The sequence below is a fragment of the Chiloscyllium plagiosum genome, unplaced genomic scaffold, assembly GCF_037043375.1.
Source record: "Chiloscyllium plagiosum isolate Xiang-an unplaced genomic scaffold, Cpla_swu_hap1 HiC_scaffold_31, whole genome shotgun sequence".
NCBI lineage: Eukaryota > Metazoa > Chordata > Chondrichthyes > Orectolobiformes > Hemiscylliidae > Chiloscyllium > Chiloscyllium plagiosum.
Genome location: NW_028270169.1, coordinates 30278669 through 30300526, shown reverse-complemented (window position 1 = coordinate 30300526; position 21858 = coordinate 30278669). Strand labels below are relative to the sequence as shown.

The following is a 21858-nucleotide window of genomic DNA, read 5'->3' as shown; positions in this document are numbered from 1 at the left end:
GAATCAATGTGAAGGAAGAACCCGAATTGTCAAATATATCAAAACACTTAAAAATAATACACTTTTTTGATACTCTAAAATGTTTCAGTGTGGAATAAAATATACAAAAATATACATTCATTATATTCTAATTACCTAATAGCTTTCCTTCATTTGATGTTGGTGCATTATTATCTGCAATCCTAGAATAAGTCTTTGCAGGTGCATTTTATATTCCTGATGTTTATCAGTGAATAACAATTTAAGGAACTCAGTGTAGGAGCAAATTACTGCCAAAAGCTGGAACCTGTACCGAAAACAACAAATAGTGGAGATCACAGCGGGTCAGACAGCACCCATGGAGAAAGAGCAAGCTATTGTTGAATCAAGATGACTGTTCAGAGCTTTGAGGAAGAATCATCTCGACTCAAAACTTTAGCTTGTTCTCTTTCCATGGGTGCTTTCTGATCCACTGTGATCTCCAGCATTTGTTGTTTTCATTTAAGGAACTCTCCCTTTGTATTAAGGCATAATGCAGTTTTGTTTAGGTGTTTAAGAAACCAATTTCAAAAGGCAGAAAGTTTGGAGACAGAAGACAGCAAAGTACTTAATCACAGCTTCAAAATTTTCATCTTAACAGGATATTGATTTTTTGAGAAATAAACTGAAAATTGGAATACATAATACAATGTGCTTATTTACAGCAGCCTATTATATTGTCTATATCATTTCTCATTATGTGACAAGAGCAGTACAGAGAATAGTTCAATCTGAATTTCATGTCTACAACTTGCTGGTTGAATATTAACTTCTGAACTCAAATTAATTAAGTATAATAATTGAAGGATGGCAATGTTTGAAAGATATTAAGGCTTCTTATCTCTTATGAATCTCTTAAGTAGTTGATATCTTAGTCAGTTTGTTACAGTATTCCTAGTTGAGTTATTTTATGCAAGTTGCAGTGAATATATACAAAAAAGTTATGAACAGACTACATACAATAAGCGGAGAAAAGCTGTTTTTTTGTGTAAACGTTTGACTTACAGCTTACAAGTATTTAACATATTTAAACAAAAGAGTGATCTGTGGCAAGGTTGGGAGTTTAATGAAACATTCATCCCAAAAATGGTTTGGTTCAGTGAAAACTTGCATCCCCTCCTTATTCCCAAGCTAATTATTAACTTGCTTCAAGTAATTTATATTTACCTAATTGGCATAATGTTCGATTAATGATGTTAGATTAGTCTAGGGTATGAGATCAGTTGTGATGTTTATTTACAGGTCTGACTTTTAAAGAACAATGCCTCAAATGCTGTTGTTGAAAGCAGGTAAACAGAATTCCTTACATCAATAAAAGCTAAATACACTGTTTTTAATCTTTTGCACTCAAATGAAATGACCAGCTTGCTTGCTTTATTCGAAAAATAATTTTACACCTAACAAAGCACAACATTATATGTAATGTTTTCTAGTTTGACTTTTAAAAAGATAAACAGTGTTGTAATTACTCACATATTTAACATACTCCTTCCACTGATGCCACCATTGTACTGAAATCAGAAACCAGTTATGTTCAGGTTGTAGACCATGTCTACTTTCTCTTTCCAACCATCCACTAGATACAAGATACATACAAAATTAGTGATTGTACAATTAAAAGCAGGGATTCCCAAAATTTATTAGCACAAAGTTACATAGCATGCTATCTAAGGCCTCCACCATGATATTATACAAGGTGTATAAGACATTAGCAAATAATGTCACACAACACTCAGACAACGAATATTAATTGATGTGCTAACTTCAACAACAAAATGTTGTAGATAGCAAATATAGATCAGCCTGGATACACATAACTAATGGTAGCTTTTGGGGACAAGTCCTGTACCACAAATGTCCTAATTAATCATCAGAACAGTCAAGATGTGCAATTAAATGGTAGCCATGATGTGGAGGTGCCAGTGTTGGACTGGGATGGAGAAAGTCAGAAGTCACCTGAGGAAGGAGTAGTGCCCTGAAAGTATGTGATTTCAAATAAACCTGTTGGGCTACAACTTGGTATTGTATGACCTCTGATTTTGCAATTAAATGCAAAGAGATTGGACCATATGATGACTGACAACATTTAGCTGAGATAAACATAGCATTGTGCATTTTTATTGGTCCCACAGATAATGTACAGGGGGCAATTAATACAAAAGGTTGAACAATGGGAAAAAAAAGGTGATACTCTGTAAATATTACTTGGGTTTATGATCAATCATAAAATGAAATGAAACTGGATTGCATTAATAAAAACATATGAACCAAAGAACAATATTCTGTCATGATACAAATCACTAGGTAGGCTGCACCTGGAGTACTGGATTCAATTTTGGATATTTTGCATGACATTTTAGAGTGATCTTGGAAAAGATGCAGGGGAGCACAATGGAAACATTTAGCAGCTTAAGGAACCATTGATACTCAGGTAAGCTCAAGAACTTGGATATATTTACTTTCGAATATCTCATATTTGGAGGTGATACACTTAGGTCTTTAAAATAATGAAAGATTGGATAATGTGTATTTTTGCTATTATTTCTATTTAATCTGTCAATTTCTAGAGGGGGGAAATAGTAGTCATGAAGATTCATATCTCAATTTTTGTTCATGAAAAATAACTTGCATCAAATGCAGAATTCCAATTAAATATGAGGCTTACTTAATTTGCCAAATAATTTAAACACTATTTCAGGCATAGCATTCCATTCATAAAAGACTAGAAGCAGCAAAATAATTATAGTTTTATGGTCATTTGCAAGTTATGCACCTGATAATTTGCCCTTCTTCTTCTGGTGTAGCTGGTCTTAAACCAAGAACTATGTGGCATATCTGCAGAAAGAAAGATGATAATTACCACTGTGACACATACCCTCCTACTTTTCAGTAAGAGATATTGTCCTTTCCTTTGAAGAATCACTTTAAATAATCACTTAAACTAAACTTTTGCAGCATAGACAAATCCCACAAGCCAAATTGCTGAATAGCTTTACAACTACTGAATTGCTGCCATGTAACATTTGACTTTATAACCCAATTTTTTAATATAAATACTTGCGCCGTTTTAGTTTAGTATTTGCATAGATGCTTGAAAAAAGTTCTCTCATACTAATTTCTTGTCTCCATGTTCTTGAACAAATTAACTTCTATTCCTGAACTGAATGATAATTTGATCCATTCACCCAAATACATTCCACAACACCATATCGGTCAATTTGGCAAAGCAGACATTTTAAAACAGTGATTCTGAACCTCCATAAAAACATCAGGAATATCATAAATTATATCAGTTTTCCTTAAGAGAAAATGGCTTCAAGCTAATCTTTCACATTTATCTCCAAGTTGGTCAAACACATATGCAAAAGCATGATGCAGGTGTACATTTGGATCTCACAATCTCTGCACTGCAGGCCTCATCAGGGTGAAGTTTCAGTAGTGTGCTTTTATCGGTGCAAATTTTATGCATCCTAAAAATCCAGATTTTTCTTGAAAAGCAAATCACTGGTCAAACATTGTAAGAAAATATTAGAAGGAACAGTAAGCAGTGACTCAATTTAGTAAAATGTTACTCTGGCTAATCTGAATACCGAGCACCTAGTTAGCAAATCTCACAAAAAAAAATTCTGACGAGCCGGGGTGAGGTTTTAACGATGTACACTAAAGCAGAAATGGTCCTTCACATAATGCAGGTCACTGACTTCATTAACTCATTGACTGAATAAACATCTGTCACTTGGAAAAATATTGCAATTTCTTTTCCATCAAAATTTGAAATTCAAGCAACAAGATACAAGTAGTTCTTCTATACCATGATGGTTGCATTCTTGTGCAACTCCACACTACAGAAACAGTGCTTAAAGAAGTGGCGATGTAATTGTGCTACAACCAACACACCTTGAAAAAGTTTGTGCTTTAGAAATAATATCCCCAATTTGTCAATCACGTTAATGAAACACATGTTATAGCAGAACGACCTGTATTTTGCATTTTTATAATTTATTGATGGGATGTGTGCACTGCTGGCTCACCCAGCATTTATTGTTATCCCCAAACAGAAAGTGGTGGTGATGTGCCCTCTTGAACCACTGCAGGCTACAGTGTGTAGGTAAAATCACAGTAATGCGAAGAATGGAATTCCAAACCTTTGATCCAGAGACAGTGAAGGAACAATGGTACAGTCCCAAGCTTATATGGTGTGTGGTTTGGAAAGGAATCTGCAAGTGGTGGTGGAGCTCCCATGCATCTGTTGCCTTTGTGCGCCAGTGGTGAAAGGAATGAATTTTGAAGATAGTGAATGAGGTACAAGTCAAGTTGGCTGTTGTTCATGTTAGTGTCAAGCTTGAACATTGTTGATCTGCATCCACCCAGCCAAATGGAGCATGCTATCATATCTCTGTCTTGTGCCATGTAGACGGTGAGAAGTCAGATAATCATAGAATCGCAGAATCCCTAAAGTGTGGAAGCATGCTTTTCAGCCCATCGAGTTCACACCAACTCTCTGAAGAGCATTCCACCCAGACCCACCCCCCCACCCTATACCTGCAACCTTACATTTCCATGGCTGATTCACTTAGCCTGCATATTCCTGGACATTATGGGTAATTTAGTATGGCCAATCCATCTAATCTGCACATCTCTGGACTGTGGGTGGAAACCAGTGCACTTAGAGGAAACCACACAAATACAAAGAAAATGTGTAAACTCAGACAGTCACCCGAGGCCAGAATGAACCCAAGTCCCTGGCGCTGTAAGGCAACAGGTGATGAAGGAGCGTCGCTCCGAAAGCGAGTGTGCTTCCAATTAAACCTGTTGGACTATAACCTGGTGTTGTGTGATTTTTAACTTTGTACACCCCAGTCCAACACCGGCATCTCCAAATCATGCACATGAACACAGGCTACTTCAATATTGGAGGAATGGTTAAATAATGCACACTGTGGAATTGTCAGCCCACATTTGACTGTATGCTGGAGGAAAGGTCCTTATTGATAAAGTTATAAATGGTCGGACCTAGGTCATTTCCTGAGAACACCTGCACAGATATTCTGGAGTGGAGATGACTGACTTCCAACAACCCCAATCATCTCCCTGTGGGAAGAGTCTTCCTGCTAATTGCCAGAATCCAGGTTTGCCAAAGATCCTTAATGCCATATTCAGTCAAACATGGCTTTGATGTCTCGATCTTCTTCCCTCTGGAGTTTAGCACTTTTGCCCATGTTTGAACTAATGCTGTAATGAGTCAGAAGTTGAGCAGCCCTGGCAGAACTCAAACAGTGTCACTGGACAGGTTATTGCTGAACAACTGCTGCTTGACAGCAATGATGGGACCTTTCCATCACTTTTATGGATGTCAATTAAATGGTTTGGATTTGTTCAGCTTTTTGTGTAGAATCTACTTAGACAATTTTCCAAATTGTAGGGCAGATGCCATTGTTGTTGCAAATCTGGAGTACGTCTCCAATTCTATTACAGGAATATTGGCAGGGCTCATAATCTTTGCAGTAACCAGTGCCCTCAGCATTTCTTCAATATCATATTGAGGGAACCAAATTGACTGTATATTGGCATTTGCGATCTTCAGAGGTGGTCATCCAGTCAAGGTGGATCATCCACTTGACAATTGTGCTTGAGATTGTTGAAAATGTTTCCATTTACCTTTAGTACGGATGTACTGGTTCCCCACATATTGAGGATGGGGATATTTGAAGAACCTCCAGTGAGTTGTTTAATTGTGCACCACCATTATCCACAAAATGTGGCAGGACTGCAGAGCTTAGATCTGATCAGTTAGTGATGCAATCCCAGAACCACGTCTATCACTTGCTGCTTGTCTTGATGGACACACAGGTTGTGTTGTAGTATTACTAGCTTGACACCCCATTTTAGGTATGCTTGGGTGTTACTCCTGGCACTCCCTCCTGCACTCTTCACTGAACCTGGGTTATTTCACTAATGATGTGATGGTAGAGTATCTGGCCAGGACATTTCAAATATTAGTTAAAACAATTCTGCTAGTGATGACGCACAGTGCCTCACAGATGCTCAGTTTTCAGTTGCAAGCTCTGTTCAAAGCCTATCCTATTTAGTGTCATCTATCAAGACGGTAATTCATCTCTGTAAGGACAACATGATGGTCACTTCTACCTATACTATGATGGACAGATGCAACTGCTGCAGAAAGATCATGGTCAAGTACATTTTTTACCCTCTCTATGTTTATACCACCAGCTAGTACATTCTAGTCGAGCGACTATATCCTTATGACTGAAGCTGCTTTGTGGATAGCGGTGCTGCCAAAGCACTCTTGATGTCAGGACTCTGAAATTCCCTAACCAGAGTACATTCTCTCTTCTTGAAGATACTGTCTTATCAGAGGTTGGAATGGTGGGAACAACATTACATGCACTTCAGTGTAGACTGTCCTCCAGTGTCTCAACTGCAGCAATCTTCACACACAATCCTACTCTCCACTACTAAATGGCAGCTCCCATCCTCACCTAAGCATTGACATGTTCTACGAAGAGTCTGCGGATAGCAAATACAAATAGAAACTGTGTAAACTTCCTACTCCAGCATGATGACACCAGGTTAAATGTCTCACCCCACAATATCAGGTTGACCATGTTGCTTTGCTGCAATAAGCAATAAAGTTAGGAATTCAGTGGTCTGAAAGGAGAGGAAGAGAGAACAGTGTGGAAGCAGAATTTAATACTTCATAACTGAGCCTAACCATGTATTTACTTCAATGCCACAATGTACCCAATACCTAAGACCATAAGGACAAATGGAATAAATAACTCAAAAAAACCTAAAAGAAAAATAAAACAATGAGATTATTTAACAGTAAACATATAGGTACTAACCTGAAATAAGAGATTAAGAAATTCACTGGCCAGAGCACTTTGTACACTCCATATCTGATAATCTTCTAGTGTTAAATGTCCCATCTGTCAGTGAGCAAGAAAAACAAAATCTCAGTTGCCACAGAATGCAAAATTAGATACCAAAAACACAGCTGAGCAGGCAACCTATATATGCTCAGTTTTTAAAGAGTAAATCAGAACAAGTAATTTGTGCCATCAAATTTGTATGAATGTATTTCTTCGCATTATCTTTTCAAACCAGTTGCAAACAGACATCCTTCAAATTACTTCAGATTTCTAATTCAATAATCATAAACTTATACTTCTCAGCAGCATATCACTGAGAAATAAAACAATGACTTACAAGTACCTGTGAATCCTTCTCAATGTTCAAAACCTGCAATATATGTATTTTCAACCTGTTTAGGTAATGAACAGTTTGACTTCATAACTATAAACCTCTTGCCTGCAAGATTCCCAGGAAAATAAAATAAATTCAGATAACTGCACTTTTCAAGATGGAAAAACAGACTGCTATCGAAGAGAGGTGAATTGAACTCTGTTTGTGGTCAGAAGGCAAGAAAATTGAGTCTTTTTTTGGTTTTAAAACAGGTTGAGGTGTACTTTTCCTTCCCAGTTTCAACTCAATTTTGAAGTGACCCGCAACAAACTCAAAGTTGGTTGAAGACAGGGTTTTACAGAATTTCATCAAAGTTGAAAATGCCACAGCAGGATGATGTTTGTAGATGAAAAATTAGTCTGGTTTGCAAGCAAACATAAATCCCCAGAGAAGGTAGGTTTCAAGGAAGCTTTTTTGGACTTGAGGTAGGCTTGGCTATTGGCCTGCAGTTTTGTTGTTCAATTACAACTGATTAAATTCTCAGCAGACTCAATTTTAACTAAACAGTGAAGCAAGGATGGCCCAGAAATTACAATTAAACTTGTCAGAGATTAAAGGAATTTTTATCATGTAATAAGGTCCTTGGATGAATCAGCTAAGAGAGGGCGGCACGGTAGCTCAGTGGTTAGCAATGCTGCCTCACAGCACTAGGGTCCCAGGTTCGATTCCAGCCTTGGGCTGTCTGTGTGGAATTTGCACATTTTCCCCGTGTCTGCGTGGGTTTCCTCTGGGTGCTCTGGTTTCCTCCCACAGTCCAAAGATGTGCAGGTCAGGTGAATTGGCCATGCTAAATTGCCCATAGTGTTAGGTGTATTAGTCAGAGGGGGGTGGGTTGCTCTTCGGTGGGTCGGTGTGGACTTGTTTTGCCGAAGGACCTGTTTCCACACTGCAGGAAATCTAATCTTAACGATGTAAGTTGCTATGCCCCTTGTCAAAAACCATTTGTCATTGTACGAGATAGATGGTGGGAGACCATTAGTGCACTTGCAGACCTGGGTTTTGATATCCCTCTCAGTTACCACCCTGTGCTGGGGTGACATACTGTCTAACATTATTTTGTGTTTAATTACTGCAACGTCCATACAATGCAAGGGTGGGGGATTTTAGATAGATGGTATCTAATCTTGGTGATTGCTGTTGAAACTATCCAGAAACATAGCAAACATGGCATCATTTAATTGGCAGAGAAAATGTTTTAGTTCAGAAAAGTCTTTTTCAAAATTAAATGATTGCGTAGAGTTTTTAAAACAATTTATGATCCCTTTCAGATCTCCTGAACCCAACACAAGACCTTCCTCTTTTTGTATTACTATCTATGCTGATTAGCAATAGATTGAAGTGCACTAAACAAAACAGATTTATTTAACTAGGACATCAGTTGAAATATCTAGGAAATCATTTGGAAAGCTAAGTGTTTGATCCAGCTGATACCATATCACTTATTCTGAAAACCAACAGTTTAGCTAGAATGTCTGTGAAACAAAATCACACCACAGCATTGTTGTCAAGTTGCAGCAGCTGGGCCCATCAAATTTGCAACAAGCCAATGTATGATTACTTGTTTTTGCTTTGACTATAAAGTATATACATTTCCTTAGTCAATTAATTGAAGAATCAAAGTGTCATCACTTATACAAATGTCTTGAATTTGTTCAAAATCCACTTCCCAGGTTATGCAGGTTTAGTATCTCAGTTTAAAAGAGCTAAATCCAAACTTCTATTTCATAATTCAAACAGCTATAGTTAAATATAGTTAGTTTTAAATTCCAAATGCAATCAACAAGTCCAAAATACATAGCAATTTAAATGCACAGCACAGAAAGTCTTACTTTAGTGGTATCATGCTTCTTCAAAATATGATTGACAATATCAGCTATCCCCATTTGCAGTTCCTAAGGAAAAGGTGAAACAATGTCAAGTCAGCTGAGCTAGATGTCTTCAAGTGGACACAAAATTTTAAAATGGACACCAAGGATGCTCTGGATATTCTGCGCACAAATACATAGAAGTGCTGATGGAAAAGCAAAGAAAACAATTGAAAATGATGAAAAGCTTTGAGTATTTTTATATTTAATCTTTCTGTTGTTTTCTTTGGAAATGCTCTTTTCTTCCTTCTCTATTTTTCTGCCAGGGTTCATACAATGCCACATACATCAGGCATTACTGGGGAGTTAAAAGATAGGTTGCCCAAAAGTAATGCCAGTTTCTATACATATCTGACTACACATTCAATGTATCTAAATTGTCACACAGCTTGACTGACATCTACAGTTTGCATGCATGCATTGAGGTGGGGTTTAAGGGAAGTATTGGTGATAACTGTGTTGTGACAGTGAGTTTTGAGAAGATTTATAGCTCAGGTTGAAGTTCTGGATGTAAGTTTACTTGCTGAGCTGGAAGCTTCATTTTCAGACGTTTCGTCACCATTCTAGGTAACATCATCAGCGAGTCTCTGGATGAAGCATTGGTGGTATGGCCCGCTTTTTATTTGTGTTTCAGTTTCCTTGGATTGGTGATGTCATTTCCTGTTCTTTTTCTCAGGGAGTGGGAAATGGGATCCAAGTCAATGGGTTTTTTAAAGATGGAGTTCCGGTTGGAATGTCATTCTTCTAAGAATTATCACACATGTCTCTATTTGGTATGTCCTAGGATGGATGTGTTCTCCCAGTCGAAGTGGTGTCCTTCCTCATCTGTAAGGATATTAGTGAGAGTGGGTCATGTCTTTTTGTGGCTAATTGATGTTCATGTATCCTGGTGGCTAGTTTGTCCAATGTAGTGTTTGTTACAGTTCTTGCAGGGTCTTTTGTAAATGACATTAGTTTTGCTTGTTGTCTGTATAGGGTCTTTCAAGTTCATTAGCTGCTGTTTTAGTGGGTTTGTGGACTACCATGATGCCAAGAGGTCGGAGTGTCTGGCATTTCAGAGATGTCTTTGATGTAGGGGAGAGTGGCTAGGCTTTCTGGACATGATTTGTCTGTTTATTTGGGTTTGTTGCTAAGAAATCGAAAGACTGTGCTCATTGGCTACCGGTTCTTTTTGAATGCGCAGTATAGGTGATTTTGCTCTGTATTTTATAGTTCCTCTGTGCTGCAGTGTGTGGCGGCTCATTGAAATAATGTTCTAATGTAGCTTCGTTTGTGGATCTTGGCATGATTGCTTCTGTAATTCAGTATTTGGTCTTTATGTGTTGTTTTCTTGTAGACACTAGTTTGAAGGTCCCCATTGGCTGTTTGCTCTACTGCGAAGTGTTATATTGTGTTGTGAGAATAGCGTGGAGCTCGATTGAGGTTATTCTCCAATGCATCCACACACATGGAACTTGCCCAGAGGTAGTCTGTAAAGTGTACTGGCTGTCTACTGCGTAGCACTCTACTAGTTTTGTTATAAGTAATGTAGATTTGGGACAGCCATTTGAAGCTGCCTGACAAGCTTCAGTCTCCTCCATAAAGTTCATTTCCTCCCTCTCTAGGCCAGCTATCTTGAGTTGAACCAGAATGTTTGTGGCTTTGATATCATACTAATCCAAAGACAAACATCTGATCTCACATTCATGCCATCGAAAGATAAACATCTGATCTCACATTCATGCCATGACCAAGACTGTCTGTTTCCACCTCCACGACTGTTCTCAAATCTATCCTTGCTTTGGTTTATCTGCTGTTGAAATTCTCATCAATACTCTTAAAAAACAGCGCAGCACAGGAATGGGCCCTTCATCCTACCAAGCCAGTGTTGACACATGGTAAACTGTGTATCTAAACTAAAACCCCCCTCACTCTTTCCCCCGACCCCAAACCTAAATATTCAATGTAATGTTCTAAATTCTAGTAATTTAGAATTCACTTCATAAGAATTCAAATTTTATTTACTTAAGAATTGATGCCATTACTTACAGGGATACTATCAGTGCGGTTATCTTTCCAGACTTCCAAAAGTGCAACTACCATTTCTTCTAACTCAGCACGAGACAAAGCTCCATCTTGATCAGTGTCAAATACCTTGAAACAAACTATTGAAACAAAAAACTTTTGATTTTTAAAATAAAAAACATATATACATACATATAAAGTCAACCTTTCAAATGATAAGCTTTGATACCGACCAATACTCGTGGAAATAATCCAAGTCAACAGCAAATAGGAGAAAAAGTTTGGTTTTGACAATTGTCAGTGTACCCTTCATCAGGATAGAAGCTCAAACTGTCAGTCATACAGCTGTACAACATGGAAACAGACTCTTTGGTCTAACTCATCCATGTCAACCAAACATCCTAAAATAATCTAGTCCTACTGCCAGTGTTTGGCCTATATTCCTCTAAACCCCTCCTATTCATAGATCCATTCAGATGCCTTTTAAATACTAAAATTGTACCAGCTTCCACCACTTCTTCTGGCAGCTTGTTGCACACGCACTACCCTCTGCATGAAAAAGTTGCCACTCTGGTCTATTTTATATCTTTCCTCTTCACCTTAACCCTACACCCTCTAATTTTGGACTCACTCACCCTGGGGAACAGACCTTGGCTATTCACCTTATCCATGCCCCTCATTATTTTATAAACCTCTATCAAGTCACCCCCCTCAGCCTCCGATGCTCCAATGAAAATAGCCCCAGCCTATTCAGCCGTTACCTATAACTCAAACCCTCCAAACCCGGAATCATCCTTGTAAATCTTTTCTGAACCCTTTCACCCTTTCAAATTTCACAACATCCTTCCAATAGTTGGAAGATTAAAATTGAAAGCAGTATTCCAAAAGTGGCCTAACCAATGTCCTGTACAGCTGCAACATGACCTCCCAACTCTTATATTCAATCCACTGACCAATAAAGACAAGCGTTCCAAATGCCTTCTTCACTATCCTGTCTACCTCTGACTCCACTTTCAAGGAATTTTGAACGTGCACTCCAAGGTCTCTGTTTGGCAACACTCTCCAGTGCTTTAGCATTAAGTTTTCCCTTGAGAGAAATTACTAATCTGTTCTGTTAATTCCATCCTTTTCAGTTTTATTCCAAAGATCATTGCTGCATTATAGTAAATAATTATTTGCCTTGCAATACCTTAATTTCAGCCTTACTCTGACATAGTCTAAGCTAAAGAGATACTATGCAACACCTTCTTTTAGTCCTCTGTCTTAGCTAAGCAGTATATGTTTTAGATCTATTATTCTTGTTGCAGACCATAAAACCATCACTGTAACCACAATAGATGAATAATTTTTATACATATCTCCAATATATCTGGTTAAGGACCAAAAAGTGCAGCAAGTAGACATTTACTTTCCATCTCTGGAACCTGGCTCAAATCCAAAGATTGAAGGAACAAAAATAAACTGTCTTTTGGCTATATGTTACTGAAAAAAAACCCCAAGATTGTCTCAGTCCAACTTCTACAATCCATAGTTTAAATAATATGGCTGAAATTAAATCTAATAAGAAAAGAATATGATGCCAAAGTGATCACTCATCTAAACTATTAACAGTTTTCAAATTCATCTTTAAAAGTCATTTTTCAAGTTTCAACAAGTTAAAATAGATTAACTCAAAAAAACCTTCATTTTCACATATTATGTTCTGCATGTTTCCAAAAATAGTGGTCACTGTTACAAAACAAATGAGATATCGTTTGATCCATGGCACAATTGCCAAATCTGCCAGAACTTACATTTCTGCCGTTCAGCAAGAGGTCCTCTACAGCAAGCAGAAAGTCCACAAGAAATTTCTTTGAAATCTATGTGATTGTCACGATTTTCATCAAAAGCACTGAATAGACCTGGAAGGGATACCCATATAAATTGACAATACAGTATGAGAATATTGAATACAATAATATCTTGTATATATTAGTTCCTGTACAGTAAGATGTACATATGAGTTATACCATTAGGGACGTATAATTTATATGCTTGTATCTTCTGACTTCCCATAGTATACTCAAAGAATTCCACAATGCCCATGTATTAATTGTGTTAATATTCAAGATTCTGCAAGTGGCATTGTAATTTTTCAGTTATGTGACTTATTACAAAGGAACAGCAAACATCTTCAGAAATTGCAATTCCTGCACTGAACAACTATTCAAATAAAATTGCAAGAATCCGAAAAGCAAACCAAGTGCATAGCTTGGCATCCATCATTAAGGATGAGGTTTCTAAATTCTTGGAAGAGCAGAGTCTGATTAGAACAAGTCAACATGGATTTAGTAAAGGGAGGTCATGCCTGACAAACCTGTTGGAATTCTTTGAAGAGGTAACAAGTAGGTTAGACCAGGGAAACCCAGTGGATGTGGTCTATCTAGACTTTCAAAAGGCCTTTGATAAGGTGCCACAAGGGAGGCTGCTGAGCAAGGTGAGGGCCCATGGTGTTCGAGGTGAGCTGCTGGGATGGATTGAGGATTGGCTGTCTAACAGAAGGCAGAGAGTTGGGATAAAAGGTTCTTTTTCAGAATGGCAGCCGGTGACGAGCGGTGTCCTGCAGGGTTCGGTGCTGGGGCCACAGCTGTTCGCATTATATATTAACGATTTGGATGAGGGAACCGGGGGCATTCAAGCGAAGTTTGCCGATGATACGAAGTTAGGTGGACAGGCAGGTAGTACTGAGGAAGTGGGGAGGCTGCAGAAGGATCTTGACAGGTTGGGAGAGTGGTCCAGGAAATGGCTGATGGAATTTAACGTGAGCAAGTGCGAGGTCTTGCACTTTGGCAAAAAGAATAAAAGCATAGACTACTTTCTAAATGGTGAGAAAATTAATAAAGCCAAAGCACAAAGGGATCTGGGAGTGCTAGTCCAGGATTCTCTAAAGGTAAACATGCAGGTTGAGTCCGTGATTAAGAAAGCGAATGCAATGTTGTCTCTTATCTCAAGAGGGTTGGAATATAAAAGCAGAGATGTACTACTAAGACTTTATAAAGCTCTGGTTAGGCCCCATTTGGAGTACTGTTAACAGTTTTGGTCCCCACACCTCAGGAAGGACATACTGGCACTGGAACGTGTCCAGCGGAGATTCACACGGATGATCCCTGGAATGACAGGTCTAACATATGAGGAACGGCTGAGGATACTGGGGTTGGAGTTTAGAAGATTAAGGGGAGACTTAATAGAGACGTACAAAATAATACATGGCTTGGAAAAGGTGGATGCTAGGAAATTGTTTCAGTTAAACGAGGAGACTAGGACCCGTGGACACAGCCTTAGAATTAGAGGGGGTCATTTCAGAACAGAAATGCGGAGGCATTTCTTCAGCCAGAGAGTGGTGGGCCTGTGGAATTCATTGCCACGGAGTGCAGTGGAAGCCGGGACGCTAAATGTCTTCAAGGCCGAGATTGATAGATTCTTGTTGTCTCGAGGAATTAAGGGCTACGGGGAGAACGCTGGTAAGTGGAGCTGAAATGCGCATCAGCCATGATTGAATGGCGGAGTGGACTTGATGGGCCGAATGGCCTTACTTCCACTCCTATGTCTTATGGTCTTATAGCTGAGTGGCCAAAATTTACATATCTTCAGCAGGTAACAATATGAATCTATTTCAGTTGAATGAAGCTTGTATTTATAAAGTCTCCTCAATAGAGTAAAATCCTCTAACGCACTTCACATGAGTGAACAAAATCTGACAACGAACCACATGGGGAGATTTAGGGACAGGTGGCAAAAAGTTTGGATAAAGAAATAAGTTTGAGTAGAATCATGGGGCAAACAGGGTAATTGCTAGATTAGATTCTAGATGCCACTGGCGAAGTATTGAATATCAAGAAGCACAAAGTTAGAATTGGAGTAGTGGGAAGAATGTAGAGTTTTCTAGACATGGAAGACATTGTAGAGATAACAAAGGATGAAACAATGAAGGAGTTTAAAAATCAAGATACAAATATCAAAATAAGTTTTCAAAGTTTGTGCGAAGATTTGTAGCTCGGGTGCTCGTTGTTGTGGTTCTGTTCTCCGAGCTGGAAGTTTTTGTTGCAAACGTTTCGTCCCCTGGCTAGGCGACATCATCAGTGCTTGGGAGACTCCTGCGAAGCGCTTCTTTGATATTTCCTCCGGTGTTTATAGTGGTCTGTCCCTGCCGCTTCCGGTTGTCAGTTTCAGCTGTCCGCTGTAGTGGTTGGTATATTGGGTCCAGGTCGATGTGTTTGTTGATGGAGTAGTACTATCATAGGGCAAGCCAGACAGAGAACAGCCAGGGAATTCCTAGAGGCATGGCATTCATCCACAAACTCCATCAACAAACACATCGACCTGGACCCAATATACCAACCACTACAGCGGACAGCTGAAACTGACAACCGGAAGCGGCAGGGACAGACCACTATAAACACCGGAAGAAACATCAAAGAAGCGCTTCGCAGGAGGCTCCCAAGCACTGATGATGTCGCCTAGCCAGGGGACGAAACGTTTGCAACAAAAACTTCCAGCTCGGCGAACAGAAGCACAACATCAAAATAAGTACATTTTCAGGTCAGGAGACAATTTAAACCAGCAAAGTCACAGATGAATGCGAACTGGTGTGAAATTGGATACAGACAGCAAGGTTCACTGGTACCGTTTATAAGGGGTCTCTCCTTAAAGATGGAAATGAGGAACTTTCTGAGAGTTGAGTGTCTGTGGAATTCTCTCCCCAGGCAGCATTAAAATTTTTAAGTCAGAGGTAGGTAGATTGCTGACTTTAGGGGTGGTCAGCAAAGTGGATTAGTTCACAATATGATCTTAAGTGAACAGCAGAGCAGACATAAGGGACCAAATGACCCTTTCTTGCTCTGCCTTTTATATTTGTAACAGATAAAATTTGTAGAGGTGCAAGGTGGAATGCCAACCAAAAGAGAATGAGAACGATGTGGTCTACAGGAACAGTAATGGGCGGGGGGGTTTCAATCGCAGCAGAGTCAAGGCTGATGTAAAGATACTCACGTTATGGAGGTGGAAAGTGGCAGTGTTAGAGGGAAGGACATGGAGTAGAATGCTCTCACCGAATATTTTGATTTATTACAATCAATTACAGAATAAAATTGAAGAAAAATACCAGTGTCATTGAGTAAATTATCATCAAGGTGACATGGCAAAACAGAATGAAGAAAACCAAGAAATGGGTGCATAAAGTACACTGATCTACTAACTCCCCCACCTTTCCCAACTCAGTGAGACAAAAATACAGAACATTGCCTCCATGTGAACAAAATTATATTCCTCTCACCCAACTAATTCAGGTTGCTTTTTTCAGACTTTCTGATTGCTCAGTCATGCTGTTTCCACAATCAAGAAATGTGTGAAGCACCTCAAGTGAAGACTCTAAACATGCACGGCACAATAGTGATAATCTTAGTCGATCAAAAGTTCAGGAAAAATGCGCTGTAATCAAGAACATCTCACCTACGAGATGAGACCTGGACATCATATGTTAGGATGGATACATTGGCCTTGGAGGGAGTACAACATAGATTTACTAGAATGATACCTGGACTTCAAGGGTAACATTCGGAGGAGAAATTATATAAATTTGGGCTGTTCTCTCTAAAATTTAGAACAGTGAAGGGTGATCTGATCAAAATTTTCAAGATATTAAAAGGAAAATAAAGGACAGATAAACTACTTCCACTGGCTGGGGATTCTAGAATTGGAGGACATAATCCAAAACCTAGGCTTGGACCATTCGGAACAGGTGTTTGGAAGCACTTCTACACAAAAATTGGTAGAGGTTTAGAACTCATTTCTACAAACAGCAGTGGATGGTGGACCAGTTGTTAACTTTAAATTGGAGATAAGATTTTTTTTCCTGTAATGCAAGGGTTTTAGGGAATATGGACCAAAGATAGTATATGGAGTTCGGCCACAAATCAGCCATGATCATATGGAATGGCATAGAACAGACTCAAGGGATGACCAACTTCTGTTCCCATATCAAAAACAAACATCATGTGAATTTCAGTCCCCCACCCTTGTTTGCTTAGCAGAAATTTGGTCTTCAACCTTGATTAAAAAGGAATAGATCCAGCCCAAGCCTAGTGCAATGGGATTGTTACACTGTAAGTCAGAGTTGCTGTCTTTTGAGGTATTAAATGGAAGCTATATACTCACCCAAATACAACTTCTCTTCATTACTATTTACAGGACTTTGCTGTCAACAAATTGACAAGGACACTTCTTGGTATCACAACTTTAAAAGTTTGATGGAACTTTAAAAGTAATCTGTCAGCCATAGAGTGCTTTGCAATGTCCTGAGATTGCGAAAGATACGACACAAATACAAAATATTTCTTCTTTCCCAGCCATGAATAAGGGCAAAAAGGTCCTGTGCATCTCAATCAGTATAACCTGTTTACAGTATAATACTGTAAAATCTGTTCTTGCATAGGCAATGTTAACTTCCGTTTCGCCAATCTAGTATGAACAAACAGAACTTCCCCCTCCATCCATCCTCCCATTTCCTCCTCCAATAACAAAACCAGTGAGCTGAAGCTTGTCCCACATGGCTATGTAGAATTAAGAATTGCTTCAGTCAATGTGAAGATTGTTCGCCGCCCCCCAAAACAATTTGCCTCTTCGATTAACTAAGAGATAATACAAAGTACTGTAAATCGCACAAATTAAAAAACACAGTACACATGAAAAGGAAATGGTATATAAAATTAACAAAAATTTTGTTTCTGCCTTCGCATACAGGATACAAAAAAACTCAATACATCAGGAGGTGGAAGGAAGTGAAGAACTTGGGATGACACAATGGTTAGCACTGTTGATTCTCAGTGCCATTAACCCAGGATCGATTCCAGCTTTGGGTGCTGTCTATATGGAATTCACACGTTCTCCCTTGTCTGCTTGGGTTACTACTGGATGCTCCAGTTTTCTCCCACAAAGATGTGCAAGTTAATGCCCTATTGTGTCCAAGGATGTGTAGGCTAATTGAATTAGCCATGGGAAATCCAGAGTTAGTAGGATGGGGTGTGCCTCAGTGGACGCTCTTCAGAGGGTTGATGCAGACTTGGCAAACCAAATGGCCACTATATGGCACTGTTGGGATTCTATGACACTGCAAACACCAGACAAATAGTACCCACCAATTTGATGGTGCCACTGGCTAGCAAGTTCCCAGGTATAGTTGAACTTAATCAAGTGTATTAAGAGGAGGTGGCTAACGAGCTAGATGCATGGTGTTAATTTTCCAGAACACCTTAGATTCTGGAAAGGTTTCATCAGAATGCAAAGTAGCAAATAACTCCTCTCTTCAAGAAGAGGGAGGCAGAAATCAAAAACCCAGTTAATATTTGTAATGTTAGAATTTTAGGCAGTTATAGCTGGACAGAAAAGAAAGAAATCAAGAAATTCATGGTTTTGTCAAATAGAAATCTCATTTAACCAATTAATTGGATATTTTTGAAGGAGTAACATACACCATGGACTAAAAGAAAGGGGCATTTAGATACACTGCACTTGGATTTCCAGACCATATTTGACATGATGTCACATAGGTTATTGTGGAAAGGCTATAAACTGCAACATACTAGCAAGGATAGAAGCATGGCTGGTTGGCAGAAAACAGAATATACAAGTGTCCCAATTCTGTAGGGTTTAGCTTTTACAATTTATATTAATGACTTAGTTGAAAGGAGCGAAGGAATAGCAACTAAATTTGCATGTGACAGAACTATTGGTTGGAAAGCATGCCGTGAATTGTATACAAGGATGATGCAGACGGAAAATATTGTGGGTAAATGCAAAACAGTGTTCACTTTGGCAGGAAGGATATCAAAACAAAACAAAAAAGAGTTTAAGCAAAATGGAGAATAATTACAGAATTTGGAAGTGCAGAGTCATCTAGATATGTTAATGCATGAGTTAAAGTTAGCATGCAGGTACAGGAAGCAATTAAGGCAACTGATGGAATGCTGTCCTCTATTACAAGGGGAACTGAACGTAAAAGGATGTTGTATTTCAGTTAGTTATGCAGAGTACTTATGACAGCACATCTAGAACTGCGTATGTAATGTTGGTCTCCTAATTTAAGGAAGAATACAAATGCATGATAAGGGAGGTTTACCAGATTGATACCCAAAATGAGCTGGTTGTCTTACAAGGGAAGACTGGGCTTAACTTCACCGAAGTTTTGAAGAGTCTGGGACAACTTATATACTTCAATCAAGATCCTGAACAATCTTGACAACTGAACATGGAAATATTTCCTCTCATGTACAGTACAGAACAAGGAGACACTGCTTTAGACTTAACTACATTTACTGTGATCACCACTAGGTGGTGTACTGACCACACTAGCAGAAACACAGGTTTGCAGTCCTATGCATCTGTGAAGTGATGGAACTGAAGCTGCGAGAAAAATTTGGGTAAAAAGAGTGATTGATAGTAGCCTTAGCATTGGTCCCTCTTCAGTGTGAGGAGCTTCTCTGTACACTGTCATGGCCCTGATGGGAAGAATGTGCTGGTAATCAAGTCATACTACTCCACAGGGCATTACAAACATAAATGATCAACTGAATCACTAGAATGGTCAAGTTGCCTGACTAAGGAGAGGGGGAGATGTGAGCTGAAACTTAGTGTTTTGTTTCCTGTTTGCCATCTAGTCAAGCTGTCTGATTTACAAGGTGACCCAAGGCAGGCTGTCTACAAAGATGGGGCAGGGAGTAAGTTATTTACTGGGTTTTGCAATTCAGAAGCATCCCATCCAGCTGTTTTTTTTCATCGCCTGAAAACACTCAAAGACTGTTGACTGGACAAACAAATGACTGTCCGTGGTCAGTGCATATACTGCAGTTCTGAATATTGTGGGGCACGGCACCTGCACACGGCTCTCCACTGTATTGAATAATGAATAATCAGCATTTATGCATGGTGAAAAGATCCACAGTTGTGATGTGACTTCTTTGGTGCCATTTACCTACGGTATTTGCTTCATACACTCAACTTAATTTGTGATCATCTTTTTATGAAAGACAAGGTGATTTCTTTTAATTCCTGTAATGGTTGTGCCATTTTGGACCACTGCCTCCAGAGTTGGGATGACTGAATATTTCTAAGGCAGAGGTAGATGAGATTTTTTTTGTAGGTAAGATTTTTGTTAAATAAGGAAATCAAATGTTAGCAGGAACAGATCAGACAGATGAACAGATTTGAAACAAATATTTCAGCCATAATTTTACTGAATGGCAGAGCAGTCCCAAAAATCAAATTACTTACTTCTGCTCCTAATTCATGTATTTGCATGGACATTTTCATATTCAAACGAGATCCATCCATCATCATCATTAAAGCAATTTGCCCTTGTTCAGAATCATTAACTCTTGCATCATCTTGTTTTTACCTCTCCTCCACTGTACAACTGGCCTTTACCTCCCTCCCTGACCTCTTATCCCAAAATCAAGTACTTCAATGGTTCTATTTCCACCTAATTAACCAATAATCCATTACATTTATTATGGAATATTTTCTGTAAACGACTATGTGATTTTGCAAGCAAGCTTAAGGATCTCCAACCTAAAATTGCTCACAACATTCCACACAATGCATTTGTCATCCCAGTTTGACCTTGAGTGGGTTCCAGTTGAACAGCTCATTCTCAGCTCACATTTTCTCTCACTAAAACGCTTTTAGTAGACGTTATCCCCACAGTAAAGTTTTCATTACCTTCAGTTAAAGATGAATGGATAGGTGGAGAAACCAAAGGAACAAATGTTTCCAAATCAAAACGTCCTGTCCTCGACTGAGCCTTTAGCAGCCAGTAGCGTTTCTCAAGATCAATTATATCAGATTCTTCCACTGTGAACAGAAATAAATACATTAGATCACATGTACAAGAAGCCAGGGGTTCAGAAAACAATTTGAAGTAACTGATGAGAGCCACTGGTTACAAGACCAAACATATCCCTAAAATTTCAAGAACAATTTTTAATTTGTTGAATCTTTAGGACTGAATTATGGCTTTTTAAATTTTATTAACTGAATTTAAACAAAATTCTTAAATTAGAAATCATAAATACTTAGCAACATGCCTAAAACAAGTGTGAACACTCTTGTACTTTTCTCATCCTAAACCCAGGCTTAAGACACTATAAAGCGCACCTCAGAGACAAAAGGAAAAAGGACATTGACTCAAATAGATATCTAGCAGACTGACCAAAAGATTAACATTAAGGAAACAGGCAACTCCAAAGTGAGCAACTTAAACAACTAAAAAGCACAGCAAGCACTGATAGGGCACAAAAAATCAAAGGCAGAGAAAAAAAAAATTATGGATGATTGTAGAAATGGTGGTGATTATAGAGATAGCAAGCAACAAAGCCACAGTTCGATTTAAACATAAACAATATTCAAGGCACTGCAGAACTGGAAGGTAACATGGGGAAAATGGATAGTGATGCTCAAGCCAATCTTAAAGCAAAATAGGTCCAGCCAGAATAATTATGGGTTAGCACAAACGTATGGGGTAGGCAAGGTGGAATAGGTGTACCGAATGATACTAGAATTAATTGACTGAAGAAGTGGTAAATGAATGGTGAGGGTTTCAGCGATAGACCCATGAGGGTAGGGAAGACTGGAAGGTTATTAAAGGTGGATAAGGTGGCCTTTGTGATAAAAAGGA

At 38.8% G+C, this 21858-nt stretch overlaps 1 protein-coding gene across 4 annotated transcripts in view; it reads right to left on the bottom strand.

Moving 5' to 3' along the window:
* Nucleotides 1–21858, bottom strand: part of usp32 (ubiquitin specific peptidase 32) — a 214057-nt gene that overhangs the window by 47270 nt on the left and 144929 nt on the right. For all 4 annotated transcript variants that reach the window (XM_087977391.1, XM_043718523.2, XM_043718524.2 and 1 more), the window contains exons 6-12: nt 20904–21035; nt 12947–13054; nt 11178–11293; nt 9114–9176; nt 6885–6968; nt 2792–2853; nt 1492–1594 (exon numbers count right to left, since the gene is read on the bottom strand). In XM_087977391.1, coding sequence (XP_087833517.1) covers nt 1492–1594; nt 2792–2853; nt 6885–6968; nt 9114–9176; nt 11178–11293; nt 12947–13054; nt 20904–21035 — 668 coding nt within the window. The remainder of the gene's footprint in view (nt 1–1491; nt 1595–2791; nt 2854–6884; nt 6969–9113; nt 9177–11177; nt 11294–12946; nt 13055–20903; nt 21036–21858) is intronic.